Source organism: Haliotis asinina, chromosome 12 (genome assembly GCF_037392515.1).
Source record: "Haliotis asinina isolate JCU_RB_2024 chromosome 12, JCU_Hal_asi_v2, whole genome shotgun sequence".
Taxonomy (NCBI): Eukaryota; Metazoa; Mollusca; class Gastropoda; order Lepetellida; family Haliotidae; genus Haliotis; species Haliotis asinina.
This window is the reverse complement of record NC_090291.1, coordinates 43,848,787-43,870,197: the sequence shown is the minus strand read 5'-3', so window position 1 is coordinate 43,870,197 and position 21,411 is coordinate 43,848,787. Positions and strand designations below refer to the sequence as shown.

At 40.1% G+C, this 21,411-nt stretch overlaps 1 protein-coding gene across 14 annotated transcripts in view; it reads right to left on the bottom strand.

Moving 5' to 3' along the window:
* LOC137257652 (uncharacterized) overlaps nt 1-21,013 on the bottom strand; it is a 43,948-nt gene extending 22,935 nt beyond the window's left edge. For 13 of the 14 annotated variants that reach the window (XM_067794994.1, XM_067795002.1, XM_067795003.1 and 10 more), the window contains exon 1: nt 13,926-14,007. In XM_067794994.1, the coding sequence (XP_067651095.1) occupies nt 13,926-13,970 (45 nt within the window). In that variant the 5' untranslated portion in view covers nt 13,971-14,007. Of the gene's footprint in view, nt 1-13,925; nt 14,008-19,233; nt 19,293-20,899 lie in introns of those variants that run through there. The other variant, XM_067794995.1, reaches the window with a different exon arrangement.
* Nucleotides 21,014-21,411: the final 398 nt, after the last annotated feature.

Here is a 21,411-nt window from a genome sequence, read left to right as displayed (position 1 = left end):
CAGTTCGAAATATTGCACAATGTTTTCACAAATTTGTTTGAAAAGTCTGCAGAGAATATTTTACTACGTTCGGAGAAAAATCAGGACACACAATATCTTTTTCAAAATAATCCACAATATTTATCTCATCCATAGTCCCATCTCGCCCTATAGACCCCTCCAGGCGATATATTTAGCAACAGGAAAAAGGACCCAAGACAACAAACATACAGTATACAGTATTTTCATGCTTCAGTTTTCCAACAAAACATTACTTCCGCAACCGGCAACCGGAATAAATGGTCTGCAGAAGGGCAAATGCATCACTGGAATTTCTGTCACTGCAGCCGAATGCGTTGACGTAGCAGATTGTGCAGCCATGCACTTTGCCGTGCAGATGTGCAGGATTCGTGAGAAGCCGAAGTTAGAATGTGTGAGTGAGTGAGTGAGTGAGTGGGCGGGTGAGTGAATGAGTGAGTGAGTAGGTTTTGATGGCAACTTTGGCAACATTCCAGCAGTCTTAGTGCGTGTGTCACCAAAAATGGGCTTCGTGGTTTTTAAAAGACTATCGTTGATATTTGTCATTGTCATATATTGCTTCAAGAAAAATGTGTTTGTATGCGTAAGCATGTGTGCGTGTGCGTCTGCGTCTGCGTCTGCGTCTGCATGTACGAGGGCATGTAAGGCTTCCTAAGGAATTGCCAAGAGACGGAAGCCTTTCTAAAGCCATAGGAATTCTCTGTTAAAAATAAAACTTGTCCCATATTCTCAAGTACTATCTGCTAAAACATTGTTTGAGATCTTCCGATATTTTTTTGCTTAGGCTTCACACAAAGATTTCACCGATAACATGGCACACATTACAAAGTGGAGACATTACACTAAAATATATGCATCGCTGACAGTAAACACCCGATTAGTTAAAAGGTAGCATATTTAAATACCATATTTTGTTGAATTGTCTGGACTACAAAATGTGATATGACATCACATATAATTTCGTCACAGACATGAATGTAAAACATATGTCAACTCTGGAATGAAGGGACAATGAACTATATAATTATTTCTTCAAATGCATTCGTTCCGCTACAATAAACTTGCACTTCCAAGTTATAGCTGGGCGTCTAAAACCGGTTTTTCAATACAGAACCGCCATTCCAGAATCGGTCAGAATGTGGGAAGATCCACTTGTGAAGCAGAAGAGGGGTGAAACCCGATACCTACTGACACACGCCACATTCCTCCCAGAAACACGGCATCCATACAGGAAGGGCCTAATTTAGCTGCGCTCATCTCAATACAGTGATAAATAGGAGAAGAGCTCCACGAACGCGTGCTTGTAAGGTTGCCATGGAAACGGATAGGTAGATAAAGCAAGACCGTCCCAGAGAGGACGTCTGACGTAGACTTGTAAAATACCTCCACGTAAGAGAGAGATAACGTCTCTATTGCACAGCTATTTCAGTGATGCTTATCTTCTAATACTCTTAATGTTTATAACGATACAGTTATCCTTTGTGTCCATGGCGTGATTGTTGTGATAACAGCATAGACATATTGATATGTCCTTAGACGCAACAGGCATTTCTAGTTTCGTAAAAATGACATCTATAGACATATAACAGTACTGCGATATCTTTATGGGATAAAGTCATGAGACATTGGTCGTAACATGAACTGCAAGTCATTTCTAATCGAGTGATGAATTCTTCAGCATCGGTTAAATTGTGTTTAATATTCCCAGTTGCCTGAGATGATGAACCCTAACATCAAATCTCTTAAAAGAAATCATTTTACAGAAAGAAACATTTCTTCAATTACCCAAACAACTAATATAAAGGAACACCACTTCATTGCCAAGTAATATGGCCTTGGGTCGGGTGTATTGGATATATATATTTTAGGGTCTGTATAACAGAAATATACCACTGAAAGACTGAAATAGGAAACTCATTGCGACTCTGTATTGTTGCAAAAGACTAAGTTAATGACTTGGGACATCTGTGCCCATCCGGAATTTTTAGTTCCAGGGTTAGCTTGTAACATTCTACGAGGCTGAGTTCAGCAGCGAACAATGTACATATAAAGCATTGGAGAAACACCTACGTGTACATAATAAGAAGGCGCTATTATTAACCCCTCAGACTTGCAGGCACCACGATAGAGAAGAACGAGAACAATAACATGGACAGACCACAGACATATCAGTAAATCACCCACACAAAATGCAGGAACAAGCGGAACATGATGTATTACAGAGTATACTGTAGCAAGTTCCAAAGAAATATGCCAAGGCCGTGTTGTTTCTTTGGAATGACAGAGCGAGCATTGTGTACATTTAAACTTCGTTAAGTCGGACTTCGTTATTAAGAAATAACGACAACCAGATGAGATTGTGAAATATGCAAAGGAATGCTCCGTAACATCTAATGCTAAATTTGGAAGAAGTTCTCGGAAGCGGTATTTTCCGAACTACAATGGCAAATATATGCTGATATATGAAGAACCTATTTCAATGGGTCTGGGGTCCTGAACTATAATTAATGAAATTAATTTATTAATTAGTTTTGGTGCTTTCTTCAGGTAATATAGGTTTGTATCAAATATATTGTAGGTTCTTTTAACGTAACTTGTGTTTTCGTTGGATAATATTGTTTGGTCTGTGTTTAGCATTGAAACAACAATATTATAGCCATGGGACTGCAGTCTACATACATTTGGTTTTAAATTAACCAAACCAGTGATTGATATTATAAGGGCTGTTCCGTCGTCAGCAGCAATGACGTCATCAATATCCAACGACCCTGTCCAGTTTGTTGTTGTGGACAGACACTGCCCTGAATAATTACTGAATAGACACACACGCACACACACACGTGCACACACATACACACACAATTATCAGATTGTCCGTTTAACAGACTGGCGTCAGTAGGTGCTCTGCCCCATTTATCGATACGTGTCTCTTTAAAGGATAAAATTCCAAAATGAATAGAAGCTTAGCTTTCAGTACAGCCTTGGAGCAAGACTGTTGTTAACCATATCTAAGACAGTCGGCTTGCAAGGAACTAAATGTCGATGCAACATTGTTTCCCCCTAGTGCCATGTCTAGTTAATCACCAGGTATAAATATATCCACGCTCTTCATGCTGGTGCTCTTGCTGCAACTGCCGTGGGCCTCACCAGTCGACAAATGAAACAGTTTTGGCACACTGAGTAAACGGCTAAAATTAAACTGTCTTCACGGTGGGGGATGTAGTGTGACGTCAACTGTTTCTATCGCTCAGATATTTCACTGTGGCAAAAATGAAGTCCAAAGTGTCTCCATAACAGTGCAGAGTAAGTTAAAAATATATATATACTTTCCACGATGTCATGTTCAGGCAAGGCTGAGAACGTCGCCAAATATGAGAATGGCTACAGGTTTTGAACTCCTTTTACCAAATGCTTAATTACATACAAGGGAGCAGCAATGGGGAAGGTGGGGAGGGCCTCAACGTTTGGGGTTTGGGGTTCAAACCCGGTCCTCGCTTTACCCTCTAATCTGACCAGTTTTGTATTGTACTGCACGTTAGGTGTGTGGTAAAACGGGAACAGTCCCCTTTTATTCGGGTTAACATTAACTTCCAGTCTTTAACATTGCAGTAAGGCTGCCTTAGTGACTTACGATCACCTTAGTGCTTTATTACAGGAGACCCAGGCTCCTGATAATTCTGACTCACAGTGCCTGAAACATTATTTTCACTGACGTCCAGCTCTAGATTTTGAACATGTTCAGGTACTCCGACCTTTCCATGACTCCTTTTTCATTTCACGGTTGTTTTGTTTCGATAAATAATTAAATATTTTTAGAGACTAGACATCAGCCTATGACCCAAGAAGCTGAATATCATCTCCTTCGTGTGTGATAATTAGGTCCAACTGACTCAGGCTCTAAATACTCTAAGTATCTGTAAGTTAGTTTTTCAAAGCCTTGTACAGCTCCACCTGGTGAATCATTCTCAGTATCCGCACTTGCCAGCTGAGAAGAACTTGCCCTGTGTCGACGATATACGACCACAGCGCTGATCCTGTATCCAAATGATTGCCAAGTGATCGATGGAATGGTTACTGAACATATCAGTGTACATAGCCTTGGGAAGTAGACCCTTGAATAAGAAGAAATCACATTGTGACACGTGTTGTAGAACATTGTGACACGTGTTGTAGAACGTGACCAAAAAACGCAGAAGCCCAAAAGAATGGGAATGACCACACAGAGCAACCATTACCAGGATGAATATGATAATTCGAACTAAATCATAACCGCAAGAAAGAAACAAACAGAAACAGAACCTAATATGAATTTGTTCTTGGCTGATTACCGTAAACACTACATCGGATACAGATTCACAATTATGAGAAAAACTAATCTCCATTACTTACATTTCGTATCATATACCTCGAGGTCCCTGAAAACTGAAGCCCCCCACCAAGCAGGCATTGTCAGTAAATGTCATGTATCAGATGTTCTGACTAGTGACGCCTACACTGACGTCAGAGACGGCGGCAGATGGCGCTTTAAAGGTCAATGGCCATCTGCGTCTTCTGAAAGAATCAGAGCAAGGGGAGCAGGTATTTTTCTAAAGCTGCTTTGTTTTCACAGATGAAACCATTGTGTTTATGAGTAAGCGAATGAAAATGGTTTTACGCCGTTGCAGTTTGCAGTATTCCAGCAACATCAAGGTGCGAGACAGAAGAAATGGAATTTAAATAATGTCCAGGGCCCCGTTTCACAAAACTCTCGTAAGGCTAAGGTGTCGTAACTTTTCTCGTAGCCTTTGCACCTCCTATGTAACAGTATGCCAGGTACAAATGCTACGAGAAAAGTTACGACACCTTACGAGAGTTTTGTGAAATGGGGCCCTGGTTATTTCTCCTGCAAATATCCTGCCGCTAACTTTTCACTTGGGGTCGATTTGTTAGGTACTTTTAACCATTGACTCAAATGAAAAACATCTATGATCTGCATTTTTATTTCTGATGCAATGCTTAGCATGGCTAGCTATTATTCCAATCATGTTAAAATTTCACATAATTCATATATATTCAATGCAAATTTCATATTTCATATTTTTACCATACGTCAAGACAAAAATTCTGATTGCGAGATATGATGTCAAATATGTCTTGAAATGATTAAATTCACATAAACGCATTTTCCCCTTATTTTAGGATTAAAACAGTCTGGATATTATGTAAAATAAAAATGATAATAATAAAAGCACAAAAATCTACTTTACTGCTTTACTGCTTTACTAAGAAAGTATAATTCCAAACATACCATATGTTAAATATAACATTTTTTTTTAAAATCGGATTATATAATTAAATAATATATTTTATTTCTTAACAACAAGATTTTTGGGAATATCAGCTACTAAAGCTGGGAGGCCCTTACGGAGATAACAGTTAATAACAACTACTTCAACAAAAAATTTAGAACATAATCAAGTTTTAAAATATAATCTTATCTGATTAGAATATTAGCAAACATGTTGTAATTACCTTAATGAAGTTCAAAACTGATAATCCACCTTGGAAGGACGAAAACACCTCCTTGTTGCAAGGCACAACAGTTTCTTTGTGAGTAATCTACTACGCAAAAGCGGATGGTTAAGTACGTTGCGGAGCTGGAGAGGATGGTTTAAGATCCAGCTCCCGGGGGTAAGGTCCGCCTCTAGTTTATAATATTCCAATAACCTACTGCAGCTGACATTATCCTGCATCGGACCCAGCTGGCATTGGCAGAGAATCAAGATTGACTTGCAACTGGCAGACCAATCACGTCCGACTATGTCGGAAATGACACAGGTCTCCCTTACAACCCCTGTCGCAAGTCGTCTGGGCAGACTGCCAATCCACAAAAACACCTGTCGCTCCCTCCGAAGAGCTTATGTAATATCGTGGAAATGATACTCTCATAGATGTTCTTTAAAACACATTCCTGTAAACTACCCTTTGAAACACACTATCAGTTTGGTGTCTAGATGGAAAAGAGAATACAAGGACTTGGCAACGGCTTGCTTTAATTATTATCACAAGAGAAGGGGCAGCTGAGGCCATTAACTGTTCTCGTCCTTGGACGATTCTACTTCTATGGATGATCTAGGGGCTAAAGTAACTCTACAGCATTGCGGCACACACTATCTCCGTGACCTACAGACAGTGGTAGATCTCAGACGATCAGGCATGAGAAATTGGTAACCTTTAATACACCAGACTTGAAATACGTAGGTAAACTAACACAGTTCTGAGAATCAAAGGTGTCTTCCGTTCGTAAAAAGTATATGGACATGTTTGTGTAGTTACATCCTCAGCTTTTGTAACCTTTCTGGTAAATGTTTGCAGGAACGACTAAATGTTTCGGCACCAACATCTGCATCATAGAGTGCAGCGTCTCTGGTCGGAGAGGTACTTACAAAATTACATGTTAGCATCGTGAATGAAACTGATAGGCTTGTGTACCCTTTGGCTTATAGCTGGAATGTTAGGTAGAACCTGCACCTTATAACACTTATCTATTATGAATTAATTAACGATGGCCAGAGTGAAGAATGATTTCACGTGCGTGTTTGCAGAGGAGCATCACCTTTTGCATTGGATCATCAGTAAAACCCGACAGTGTAGGTGCAGTTAGAAACATAAACATATAACACGGCTCGTGGTGATAATGGAATGTTTAAACAAGAGCTGATCCAGAGATATCTGGCGAACTAAGGATGGAATACAGGTGAAGCACATGTTCTCACTAAATTGTTTCTTTCGGGTCTATTGCACTCAACACTATATTGGTTATATGGCGGCGATATATGTCGCCCATTCAAAGCATGATTTCTCCAAGAACAGTTCTAATGTACCTTGACGGGTCATTAACAAGAAACTTAGGAATAACAGCCAATACGTAAGAATATTTCTATATATTTTCATGTGTCTCAAGATTATCACATTAGTTTTCGTTTCAAAATATTTTAATGATGCAATTGAAACAGTTTGTGTAAAAAAGTCACGGGTCACGGGGCATCAACAAGCGCCATTTAAGATTACGCGCCTATACGTAATAACAGCTTAATAACAAATTTTCATGTTTCAGAAGTGTCGTTGTTTTGATGAAGGGATGGTTTATGAAAAGTTTCAAAAACCTGTCAGAATATGTTTGCATTTCGTCTGCGACTTTACCAAGGTCAAACACTTGGCGTACGTACGTCAGTACTGTTTCGTGAGCATAGGGGCTGTTTTGTTATGTAAATTTGTTCTTATTACTCTGCAACAAAATTCATACAGACAGCTTAATAAAACTTGGAGAACATCCGATTCTTTCACATTGCTTGATCTGTACTTTAGAAGACTTGACTGTTCCCTGATTTCTTTTGAACAGCATATCAGCTATATAGTTCATATGCATTGTTACACCGTGTCCTGGATGGTACTTATTTATTCAGACAGTCACGGTAACCTTAGAGTGCCATGGTTTATCTCATTCCACCAGTTGCATGTTCGATGTGCGATATTTGCTTAGAGGGTAAACAACAATTTGATGTTTACTTAGACTATCAACATGCACCATTAATTACAGGTTGCGGCAGATGCACTATAAACATATCTGCTGCCACTGCAGCAATATCGCCAGTTAGCTGGTATTTAGACATGGATCATTTAACTTATTTTGGCGGAAGATGTTCTTCAAAGTAAATAAGCATGTAACGATATCGGAAACGAATCTGTAAGTATCTTCTTTGATACTACTCAGATAGAAAGCAACCGTGTGGTATTTGAGGTCAGTTGTTATCGGATGGTAAATAAGTCCAAAAGTGACACTCAATATCACACAATATTTGTTACTGACTCCTAGATGTTTGATAACGTAACTTCTAGATGACTGACAGTATGACTTTTAGATGTTTGATAGCGTAACTCCTAGATGTCTGACACCATGACTCTTAGATGTTTGATAGCGTAACTCCTAGATGTCTGACACTATGACTCCTAGATGTTTGATAGCGTAACTCCTAGATGTCTGACACCATGACTCTTAGATGTTTGATAGCGTAATTCCTAGATGTCTGACACTATGACTTTTAGATGTTTGATAGTGTAACTCCTAGATGTCTGACACCATGACTCTTAGATGTTTGATAGTGTAACTCCTAGATGTCTGACTCTATGACTCTTAGATGTTTGATAGTGTAACTCCTAGATGTCTGACACCATGACTCTTAGATGTTTGATAGCGTAATTCCTAGATGTCTGACACTATGACTTTTAGATGTTTGATAGTGTAACTCCTAGATGTCTGACACCATGACTCCTAGATGTTTGATAGTGTAACTCCTAGATGTCTGACACTATGACTCTTAGATGTTTGGAATTGTAGCTCCTAGATGTCTGACACTATGACTCCTAGATGTTTGGAATTGTAGCTGCTAGATGTCTGACACTATGACTCCTAGATGTTTGGAATTGTAGCTCCTAGATGTCTGACACCATGACTCTTAGATGTTTGGAATTGTAGCTCCTAGATGTCTGACACTATGACTCCTAGATGTTTGGAATTGTAGCTCCTAGATGTCTGACACTATGACTCTTAGATGTTTGGAATTGTAGCTCCTAGATGTCTGACACCATGACTCTTAGATGTTTGGAAGTGTAGCTGCTAGATGTCTGACACTATGACTCTTAGATGTTTGATAGTGTAACTCCTAGATGTCTGACACTATGACTCTTAGATGTTTGGAATTGTAGCTCCTGGATGTCTGACACTATGACTCCTAGATGTTTGGAAGTGTAGCTGCTAGATGTCTGACACTATGACTCTTAGCTGTTTGATAGTGTAACTCCTAGATGTCTGATACTATTACTGCTCGATGTTTGGCTCTGTAACTCCCAGATATCTGATAGTGAAGCTCCTAGAAGTTTGACACTAAACCTCTTGGTGGTTTGATAGTGTAACTCTTACTAACTAATATATGTTTGCTACTAACACCTCTATCTTTGTTACTAACTCATATGTGTTTGACACAGTAACATCTAGATGTCTGATACTATAACACCTAGATGTTTGATAGTGTAGCCCCTAGATGTTTGATACTAAACATCTTGGATGCTTGATAGTGTAACGCTTAGATGTTCTGATACTAAACCTCCTAGTTGTGTGTTAGTGTAGCTGTGACTCCTAGATGTTTGACAATCTAACGCCCAGATGTTCTTTGATGATGCAGTTAAAACATTATCATCACATGGCGCTCTAGGCTGTGTCTACGTCTAAAGAACTACGTCTAAATCTAAACTGTTGAATCGGTTATCTCCAAATCTTGAAACTTTATCCCAATCGTGTTGATCAAGCAGGAAACCTTGACTACAAACTGCTCCTCATCAGTTTGGAAATCCGCCAGCAGCAACAGTTGTTGCAGTATCCCTGTTTGTCAGCGGGGTGCTCTGTGACGGCACTTGCCAGGGGAATATTTCAACATGCCATGTGTATTATGACTTATAGGTTACAGTTATCATTGATGTATGCCCAGTGTATGCTTCACTGATAAGAACTGGCTGCCTCTACATGGCACCAACCAGGTATTGTATATAGACTGCCTCTACACAATGAACCCATTCTGGCAAATGAACAAATCCAGTTGTCACTGAACAGCCCTTGGAACCATGACAAAGGGTTAAGACAATGTTGTGATTGTATGACAGTGATATTACAGTCAAGCATTTGGTACCACCTATTAAAGTTAGACTAGAATTTACAGTTTAAAATTAGAATGTTCATCAGAATATTTACAATTACACATTGTGTCGTATTTATACAGCGCCTTGCCATACACGAGTGTCATACCTGGTGCCGCGTTACAAAGCCAATTTAGTGCTACGGTGATCGTAACTCCAATACCATAACACGGACCTACGTCTGGTGTGGCGCTAAGGTGACCGTAACTCCAGGACCCTAATATAGACTTGCGTCTGGTGTGGCGCTAAGTTGCTTTGCACAACGGCACCTGGTCCTATAATCTGATTACTCATTCGATGTTTATCTTCATTATTTACGACATTCCAAGTGCATTGTCATATACAATACGTAATATCTAATTAGTTGCAAGTTCTGTGTCGACTGAACACTATGAAAGGGTGTTACCATTTGAATATATGCTTCAACGTATAACTGTTTCAATTTGTTCTTAACATGAATAACATCATTCCACAAATAATTTAACTGATTTAACCAAACAATAACAATCTTGTAATCTTCAAACAGTTACTCGATAGAGATGATAGAGTTTCCATGACAACAACTTGTTTCCTCTTAACACCAAGCTTTGCAGCTATATGAATAACCATCTTTACATGATACACGTAGCCCACATGTATCTGGTTTCAAGCTCGGACTCCGAGCTTCCCCAACAGAACCAGTCACAAATACAGACATGCAGTGCAGAAGCTAAATATAGATCTTCATTATAGGCAGAGATAGGGCATAATCTACCTGAACACTACCGAGAAGAACTTGAAACTCATGAATAAAACTCTATACATTGCTTATATTCTCAAGGACTTCTCAAGGTCCAAGACCATCAAAACATCAGCTTTCGTTTTTTTATACAGGTCAAAGAGGCACCGGTAAGTTTGCCAAACTGCCTAGATGGAACCCTTCTTCATTACAAGACGCGGTTGTCCCATTGTGATGTACATCTCTGATGCCAAGAACCCAGGGATGCCGGTTCTCATTTCGTCCATTACAAGGTGGCATTTCAATCTGTACTCTCAATACCCTAACTATTCACTACAATGGGATGTGTTAAAGGTTCATAACGCATTAGAAAAACAGAGAGTGAAGGGGTGATCTCACTCGAATTTCAGGAATATTCCAATCTTGTGAAGGCGGGGGATGTCCAGGAGCATATTGGGGAAAGCAGCTCTAACAATTTCGCTAATCTACTGCATAAAAAACCCCGACAAATCCGGACCAGAAACAATTTCGAGGACAATGTGGACAATGCTGCCAAATTACAGCTCGCCAAAAGAAACTGAAGTTCAACCAAAACATCAGCGTAGACCCTAATGACCACTTAAAATCATGTTCTAACGCAGTATTCCTGTACTTGTCACAAGTCAGACACCAACTGCATAAGGGAAGGACTGTTGACCAATTATTGAAAAATAGTGAAAAGCGTTACTTAATCCCTATCTGTATTCACGCTGTGTAGTTAAAGCTATGTTCCGTTAACAAAGTCCGACAAAGAGCAAACTGCAAACGTCAGCATAATTTGTAAAGATCACTTACTTGAAAAGAATCCAACGAACCTTGGTTGAACTTTGTTATGGAAACCTTAGTAAGTATGGAGAGGATGACGTTAAATATATCTATGTTTCAAATCACGTCAAAACGAAGATTAAATGGAACACTTTCTTCGCGAATATTGTAAACAACACATGTCGAAGCTGAGCAACAGCTTCTTAGTGGCAATACCTAGGCTCCTTTCACGAAGCAACCTTTACTAAGGTTAACCTTAACTGCCATATGCTTTAACATAGCACTAAAGTTATCTTGTATTGTAATTTTAAACATCAGTAACTTATGAAATGAAACTTCATGCATAGTTCACTGAACAACTGAAGACAGCAGGATCGGAAGTTTAATACAAAGATGGTAGTCAGATCAGAAATGGCCAAGAACATCAGCCGGGAGGAAGATTTAGAACGTAGAGACAGTGATGTTTTCAGGCTAAATTAAAGCACCAAACAGGAAATTACATATGTATCTGCACAAGCAATTCAGTGTCAAGTTTAAGTACATTTATACTGAAAACAACACAACATTGCTGATGTGGCTGGATGTATGTATCTTCTCCAGAGCTCCCACTGCCGGGCTGGCTGGGGGCGAGCGGGCACCTGTTGCTCGGATTGGCTGCCCTAGCCGACGTTGATGAGCTGTGCAGACAGACACAGACTTGTGTGTGAGGGTCTGTTTCGTGTAGCTCTGACGTGAACAACTGGTCACCTACTCAGCGGAGCCAAACTGCGCAGTAAATCATTTTACCTGAACTCAGTTCATCACAATCTAAACAGCTCTTTGAGGTCTTTATTTGGTCTACATCACGTGACACGTCAATGTGTAAAGAAATTGTACCAAAGTAGTGATGATCATTGCCAACATCGTATCATATGTAGTATCCGTCAGTCGCCTCTTACCACAAACATGAGTTGCCGGAGACAACGTATAACCCCGATCCTCTTACATCGGGAACACTAGAAATGACCTCGACACATTGTACTTTCGTAGGGAGTCAAACGAAGACGTTCAAGGTGACTAGCGAACGCTTTAGCCATTGGGCTACCGTACAATCCTTTACGCTTCAGAACGCGAGATTTAAGAGCATAGTTGTTCGGATGGCTCTTACTGTATGACAAGATGAATCTGAGACAATACATCCGTTTCCTTTTCTTAAGAAAAACACAAACTGCTGCAAACTGATGTCACTTAATGCCAATTTAGCATGCAGAATCGGTAACCGGAGAACAATATCACAAAAGAAGATTAACCCAAACAGCAGATGACAACGTACTAAACATACATCTTTGACTTTCACCCTTAAATAGGTCCACACATGTATACATGTTTACCCCACATAACAACACGCATGTGTATACTTTTGTAATAAACGTACCAGTCAATCCTGGCGACTGTTAATGACTTAATGAGATCAACACCTTGGCAAACAGACAGCAGCACAGGACCAGTCTTAGCAGTGCAGTTGATTGCCATAACCTGATATCCTTGTGATAACACACACAGATGGAACATGGGTATAGCTCCGTCAGAAAAACATGTACGGCTCATCATCTTCTGCTGACAGTAACATCTTTGCATTTTTTGAGTCAACACTACAAACACCCAGGCCGATGAATTAATGTCATTAGTTTTTCGAACCGTAATATTTTCGCCCATTTTCGATTTGGAATTGCCAAAAAAGAGTGAAGAGGTGAGTGAGTGAGTCAATATGGTTTTATGCCCCTTTTGGCAATACTCCAGCAATATCAAGAAACACCGGAAGTAGACTTCACATGTTTTACCCACATGGGTGATATACTAAGAAGAGTGAGTAAGTGAGCTTGGTTACCGACGCTTTAAACAATATTGCCGTTAGCACAAGGTGTTTGGGTAAGTTTTAATATGTATGCGTTTGATGTGTGTGTGTGTGTGTGTGTGTGTGTGTGTGTGTGAGAGAGAGAGAGAGAGAGAGAGAGAGAGAGAGAGAGAGTACCTGCGTATGTTGTGTTTTGTTTTCGTTTGGTTTATGGCCATTATTTCCTGCAGTAATAATGAAGTGGTTTCCGTTCGACGGCCATATATTAATCTGTGTATAAATTAATCTGTGTCATATTACTCCGAAAGTTTCGTCTTGAACGCCATCTTCTAGGGCAATACCAATGTACAGTGCGTTCACCGTGTGCAGTGTGTATATGGTCCCCCATCTATCTGTAGAAGCGGCTTAGCCATTTAAATATCTATCTTTTTCCCCATGCGTTGATACTGAGTAACTGAGTAGAGGCAGGGTTTTTCTCCAAGTTCTTACTCAACAAATGAAATATTCTTGGAAACACTGCTCTTGATTTCTTGACCACAGCTACTGTTATGTCAATGCTATTTATTTATTCCAAAGACCCATCAGCCGGTTACCTTTTAAGGTAAACAGTTCCGGTAGCAATTTCACGTCATGAACGATCTAGAAAATCAAGCCTGAGTCAGTATCAGCGACGAGATACACTCACAACTAATTTCAAAGGTGCTGTAGGTTTGAAGCATGTCGTTGTGACAATCGGACACGTCCGTTGCAATAAACGGAAAACACCGAGCGTTGACGAATGAGATTTGTCAGGACACGTGCACGCATATTTGCAAGACGTACCTTTTTCAGTCTCAAGTCCCTCGGATCGGAAGTGCTAGTATCCATGTTTTTACCTTCCCTGTGCACACCATACGAGGCCGACACCGTTCTGAGCTCTTGGGGAGGGAATGTCGAGTTTTATCAGACAAATGGAATGCTAGCTATTTAAAGAAATATGCAGTTGGTGCAATTTTGTTTAGCTCCATGTTAATTGATTGCACGTCAAGATAAGACTCGCTAAGAAGAGGAAACATGTCATATAAAAGCTGTTTCCTACAAGCGATGAGAAACAGTGTGACAGGGATGACTCACAAACAGGGTCAGTGAGTGTGATTTTACGCCGCGCCAATTCCCACTGACAGTTTTGCGGATATAGGAGGAATGAACTCCGTATGTGAGGAATTGGTTCAGTGTCGTCTCTGCGACTAGTAAAAACTTTAATCATTGGCCACCCACCGCCAGCAGCCAGAAAGACTGGAAGATACCATCCTGACTCTATCGTGGTTTTCCTATACGTCTTTTAATGTATTTTCTCCGTCAGTAAAATGGTTTGAGCAGACCGACGAGACGAGTATATTTATCTGCCTTGTTCCCCCTACCGTTATGTGATGAGTACCGTCATAGTGGGTTATTGAGAAAACTCGTGTCAGCTCAAGTTTAGACTAGATCATTAATCAGCCGCCTTAATCACCTCCGACACTTTTTTTTAGTTTTAAACATATTTTATTCGTGAGAAAAGGATTGGGTACAAGTTATACAACTTAGAACACCTTCTCCGTAGTATTTTCATAATATTATTTACATTCATTATACAAGATGGACAGACAAGAACAGAAAGATGAGAAAGATTGGGGCAATTGCAATAATTAAGAACATTGACAAATGATTGACAAATGTATGTTTGAACAATTTTAAATATGTTTTGATTTGCATCATCAGTCAGATCTGCATTGCCACGTAACAGTAAATCAGAGTTTATAGTAACATTGGTAACACTGCGTAAATTAGCCATCATGGCAGATCTCTGTTGAGTATATAGTTGACAGTCAAATAGGCAATTATAAGAGTTTTCACAAATATATCCACAAGAACATTTAGGGTTATCTATTATGCCAGCACGGAATAGATCGTAATTCAGTTGACTACACATATAACATAGTTTTGTAAGGGTGATATTAGTGATTCTCGGTCCAAAATCAAAGTATATTTGGGAGCTGTGTTTTGTGTTACAACAATATTTGATTTAAAAGAATTCAGTGACACGCTTTTTCTAACTTCAACTGGAAATTCATTCCACATTCTAATTGTGGATGGAAAATACGAATTATAAGTAAACTTCAATCGGGAGAAGGGAAGCGAGATATCGTCAGAGTTACGAAGATTATAGCTACTTTTTGACGCTACCTTCCCAGGAACAAGATCATTAAGGTACGATGGTGCCATATTATGCTGTATTTTGTAGAAAAGACAAAGTTTTCGCTTTCTCCTACGCTCTGCTAAAGATTCCCAACCAGTTTCATAATACAGATGTTCATGATGTGTATATTTGGGTAAACCTGTTACAATTCTTGCTGCTTCTAATTGCAGTTGTTCTAATCTATTTGCTTGGTATTGAGCACACCCATCCCATACCTCACACGCATATTCGAAATGGGGTCTTATGAACATTACATAAATTCTATTCAATACACAGCGCGGTAATAATCATTTGAGTTTACGTAGAGAAGAAATCATTTTTGATGTTGTTTTTACAATATTATCAATGTGGTCAGACCATTTACAATCTTTTGAAAACGTTAATCCCAAATGTTTATGATTTTCAACGGTTTTGACCCGAACCCCGTTAAAGTAGAGATTGAGTGCCTCAATATTCTCATGTAAGGTGAATTGACTAGAATTTGACTATCTATTGCAATGCATAAAAAGCCCTTTGCTGCAGGTTCTGTTTGGTTTCAAGGGACGCGTTCTGTTACCGTTTATATACACTGGCTGTGATTTGTCCACCCAGCTGTTTCCGCGTTTCCTTACATACCCCAAGTGCAAAACCTGCATACCTGTGTTCGTCCTTGGCAAAGAATAAATGCTGCACTATGAGACAGTGAATGCTGAAGTGACAGATATATGCGTCTTGCAGTGCATGTATCTGTTGCGAGTCAACATTCTGGCATCGGCTGGCTCTCAACATGAGTGAAGAAGGGATAGGTATATATAGGCATAGCCTCGACCGAGAGCAATTCTCCTCGCTGTACTGACGTAGGCTCGAAGAGATACACAGGAACTATTCGGCTCATAAACAACCACGTGGGTTGATAGGCCCCGGCTCCAGCTAGGGCGGTTAGTTTAGGTAAACTAGCATCAAGTCTCTGAAATACATATTTGACAGAATTGTTTACATATATTTGAACTGAATATTTTCCAAATGCGATGAAAGGAGCCCATTTTCTAAAACTATTGAAATCTAGACTTGCCACATATTCCCAACTTGCATGGGTTTTCGTGGTTATATTTATGTCGGGGTCTGTGCGACAGACTACAGTTTAGGATACTGCAGAGAACCTCTGTTTCAATGTACGTGATATTGGGTTGTTTATGAAATACATATGTTTTATGTCTTAAAGGTGAAAGGCATTTGGTGAGAGAGGATTTCGGGCTGCTTATAGCAATAGTCTAGCAATATCATGATGGGGGTCACCAGAAGCAGGCTTCACACATTGTACTCATATGGGGAGTCGACCCGGGTCTCTATTACGACCAGACCAGACCGTCGTTGAAAGACGCCAAACGACTTTTCACAGTTCACTCTGATAGTACAAAGTGGGTAAGTGAGTGGATTTATCACTGCGTTAAATAACATTGCAACTTATCAGTCCGTGAGATGTGGGTGGGAGGTAATAAGTCAGATACCTTAAAGATAAACATCGATTCATACCAGTAGGCTGGAAGACCTTAATTAACACGTGACACAGAAGACGTACTTCAAACAGCAATAGTGTTCACAGGAACAAATATAGTTATCTACGGAAAAGATCCTTTGCAATAACTTCATATAATTTCATACTTTATTTAGAGCTGATTATGACTAAATGAGTTTAAAGTTTAATCAATGAAATTGAAAATACACGTGAATGTAACTCAATCCGTTAATATTTTTTACGTTTGTGTCACATTTAAAAATATGTACTATATTTAGTCAAAGTGCAAAGGTCGCCTTTTGATATCACTGTCGGCGGTTCAACTCTATTTAATACATTTCATGTGCATCCGTTAGTACAAGGTTATCCTGGCATTACCAGATACCCCCACCCCCACACACAACCTATATAAAGATATAGTTTCTACATAACGGAACAGTGCGTCTACAGGTAGCGAAGTAGCAATCCTGAGTCACTGAGATTCTCGCAAACACACCCACGTAATCATATCAGAGAGGATGAACATTCGGATCCATCCAGATAAAACCAGATTTTGGCGCCCAAGTTTTATAGTTTAATCCAAGTGCACGAATATGCAACAAAATGCACCAAGCTTTGCGGTGTGATCTTTGCCTTTGTTATCTTTGGCGTATCTTGCGAAAACAGGATGGAATATCTAGAACGCTATCCTCATAAGTTTCCATGGCAACTTGGTACTTGCATTGTAGGTATTTGGCACTCTTGGCAGAGGTCGCTGACACAACAGGCGCGTTTTCAAATATGGGCGGGAGTGTGATGGGGGAAAATGCTGGGGAATGCAGTTCCTTCTGTAAAGAGAGCTAGAACCGATGAGGAACAAAGCCGAGAAAGATGTCTGACAAACAAACGAGTTGTTTCTCAACACTAAGCTGTAATTGAGGAATAACATGGAATTACGGGTCATTTTCCTACTTCAGTGAAGGAGTGTGGTTGTACAACATATAGCTAGCATCACTTGGTGAACACATGTGAGAATCGAACCTAGTTCTGTCAAACAAAAGAGAATCGGTCTTAGTTCTGTCAAACAAGTGGGGATCAATCTTATGTCTGTTAAACACGTGGGGTTCAATCTTGGTTCTGTCGAACAAGTGGGAATCGATCTTGGTTCTGTCGAACAAACGGCATTTGTCAGCGCCAGATATTTCAACCGTTGAACTACGTAATAACACCCATTAGCATACCTTATTACGAGAGCGAGAAAGCTATGTAGGGACTAGTTTTGCAGATGTACCTTGTTTAGGAAGCACTCAGTTCCTCTTCTGTTATACAATAAGTACAGTACAATAATTGAAAAACGTTTAAGCCGGGAGTAACCTGCCTCGAATATCCGCCCAATCTGATTCTATTGGACGTAAAAGGTAAAATATTAATAAATTCATGGATGAAAATCAGGGATGTCACCGGGTGCTAAAAGTACGTGACACTCCAAGCTGACATATTCTGAAGAAATAACCAAGGGAGCGAATGAGTATGATTGTACGCCACATTTAGCAATATTCCAGCAATATCACGACGGGCTTCATTGTACCAAATATGGTGAATTGAACCTGCCACTCTGGCGGGACTAGCGAACGCTTTAGCCACTAGGCTACACCACCGCCTCCTTAAAGTAACATCTGCTAGAGAAACCACGTGTTTGATATGTGTTAGTCTTTTAGCAAACTGGGAAACATGTAGTGGAAGATTTTAGTAAATCCAGCAAGGAACCGTCTGTACATAAACAGTTACCATTACAACATTCCGTCAATATCAGTTCTCAAAGAACCATTTGACACCATGCATGTGTAGTGTGACAAAAAAGGAGATAGGGCTTCTTCCCATAATATTCTCTTTCTACCACGATAGTCGCAAGTCTATGTTACAAGAAGCGAGAGAAAAAAATAGCACAAAGATTAGTGAATGGAACAATGCCCTATTCATTGAATATGTAAAGCTTGACGCAGCGACAGGGTTCGGCTTCAAACGAAGGTCCACGAAGCTGATGAATAGGTTGTGTTTGACGCCGCATTTAATAATATTCCAGCACTATGACGAGACCTGAAATGAGCTTCACACATTTGTCCCCTTGTGGGAAACCGAACCCGCGCCTTCGGTGTAACGAGCAAACGCTTTAACCGTTGGGCTACCAAACCGCCCTGCATGAAGCTGCAGAGCAATATAAACATTTTGGAACATTTGACAACCTGATATCATCACTCCAAAAAATAGAAAATATGTCATGTCTCGATGTTGGACGTCCAGAGCGTTAAAGCAAGGCATTTGTCATTTTTGGAGTTTCTAAGAAAGAAGTTGTCAAAAATTCCAATATGGCTGCCAACTGTCGTCTGGCGAAACAAAATGACGGTCGCCGAGTGTTAGTTGAAAGTTGTGAATCTTACCACTGAGTAGCCGGGGGCGAAGAACCTCCTCTTAGTCATAGCTACCCGCTGAGCCTCACCTGTTCGTCGTTTAAAACCATTAATTAATTGCATGAATGCATTCTTAATTTGATCCATGTTTGCAAATCGGAACACAAGCGACCATTGTGAACACGACCATGTACATGTTCAAGCGTTCGCTATTAAGTATTAATGATCAGCTATTCCAATGGCCCCTTCACCACTAAAAGATTTTATATTAATATTTTAAAAAACTTATTTCCTCCAAATTTGACGAAGATTTACAAGATGAGTTACATGCGATAGCCTGACCTGTTTTACCGGAGATATCTTGTTTATCCCTGCTTGTGCCAAAAATTTGGAGACAAAAACAAACACTTGCTTCTCCTACGAAATCTGGTGGCCTTCCAAGAATCCTCCGCTGAGTCAGCGCAGGGGAAATGCCAAACTAAACGAATTCTATCTTGGAAACCATATAGAATGAAATAAATATTCCTTTTGATCTATGACGAAATGTTCTACTTCCTACTATAAAGGACGGATACGACCAGACAAACTGGTCACTGTGTCCGAGTTGCAAATCGGAACGGTAGTGGTAGACGCACCAGACAATGGCATTACTGTGAATCATCAAGGCACACGCAACCTTATCTATGCCCACGGAGGAAATGCTATTGTCTGGTTGCACAGGTGTGTCAAACTTGCACCAATCGTGAAAACCATTCCAAGAAAAGGATGGTTGAAGAAACCATTTTCTTAACCTTTTCTTTTAAGAGTAATGTTTGGAAAGCTCCCGCCACTACGCCATAACACCCATCCGTGCTGGACCATTCCATCAAAACACATTCCCTTTTGGAACATAAACAATGACTGAAGGTGAAAAAGTCAACCAGATCGGGTCGGGATTCTAAGAATAGCATCTCTTTAACAAACTTTGCCGCATCGTTGTCTTGAAATATTACACTCGGATTTGGGATCACGATTGCGCAAGTTTGAATCAAATTCAAGATGGCTAACTCTGATATAACTACGGTATCACACGACCTACCCTCTCCTCAGCCTCTTCAAGGGCAGTTTGAACTGCAACTTTCTGAACAGTCTGCTGGTTCTTCAAATACGCATAGTTCTGCCAGACCGGAGAGAGCTTCATTTTTAAATGTTTTTTAACTTTATCTACTTATCACTGTCGTGAGAATCTAAAACGAAAGGAGGCTGATGGAAGAGATAAGAGTAGTTCTACACTATAGCTGAGTCCACGTCTCCCACGACAGTGAAGACTTGCTAAAAATGATTCTCCTATAAAGCTAGCTTACGGACAGGGTTTTTCTTAGTATGGCACACATGAGCTAGCCTATGGTCTTACGTACATGCGCGGTGCCCAGTACTGAGATGTGGACTCAAGTTTCTATTACATCTGGCATAGCAAACCCGTGGAAATATCACGACCTTTCCATGGTTACCGATTCCTGCGTCAAGATTGTCGGTCGATACCTGCTCAGGTGATCCAGGTAAAAGATGTCCGTATTTCAGGTAAATCCAATATTCCTCATTTGCATATTAATGTAAATAAATAACGCTTAGTCGGCAATTCGTACCGTTATCATTACCCGTGTATTTCATACATGAAATAACTGTGGAATATAAGAAGAATAGGAATAATACTTACTTTTCTAGGTCGCCTACTTCGAAATAGATCGAAAATCCACGACCAAAGTTACAGCTTAGGAGGACTGGAGGGGAAGTAACAGGCAGTGTACAACCTTAGACTACAGTCGAATATACCGTCATGTGGGACCAGTCCACCTTAAGGGGAAGAAGGTTAAAAATATCAAATTTAACTCAAAAACAATATTTTAAACCCAGACACCCATAAGTTTGCTCTGATGACTGCACGACATTTAAAAACAAAAAATGAGCAAAAAATGTTTGTATGATTTGGTTTTAACAGTCCGCTGATATGGAGCACTCGATAGTGACCTAACACCCCTCGCTGCCATAATGGTTCTCAGCGGCGGATTCTTCAAGTGTGTTTCTCACCTGCCTATAAATGGCGAAGCAAGCCCGCGTCAAGGACGGATATTTCAGGAGGGGGTGGGTAACGGCAGTTGTTGCTTACAGTGTGTATACATGTACTGGTGTGCAGTATTCTCTCACAAGCGCATTGGTTCCAACAAAATG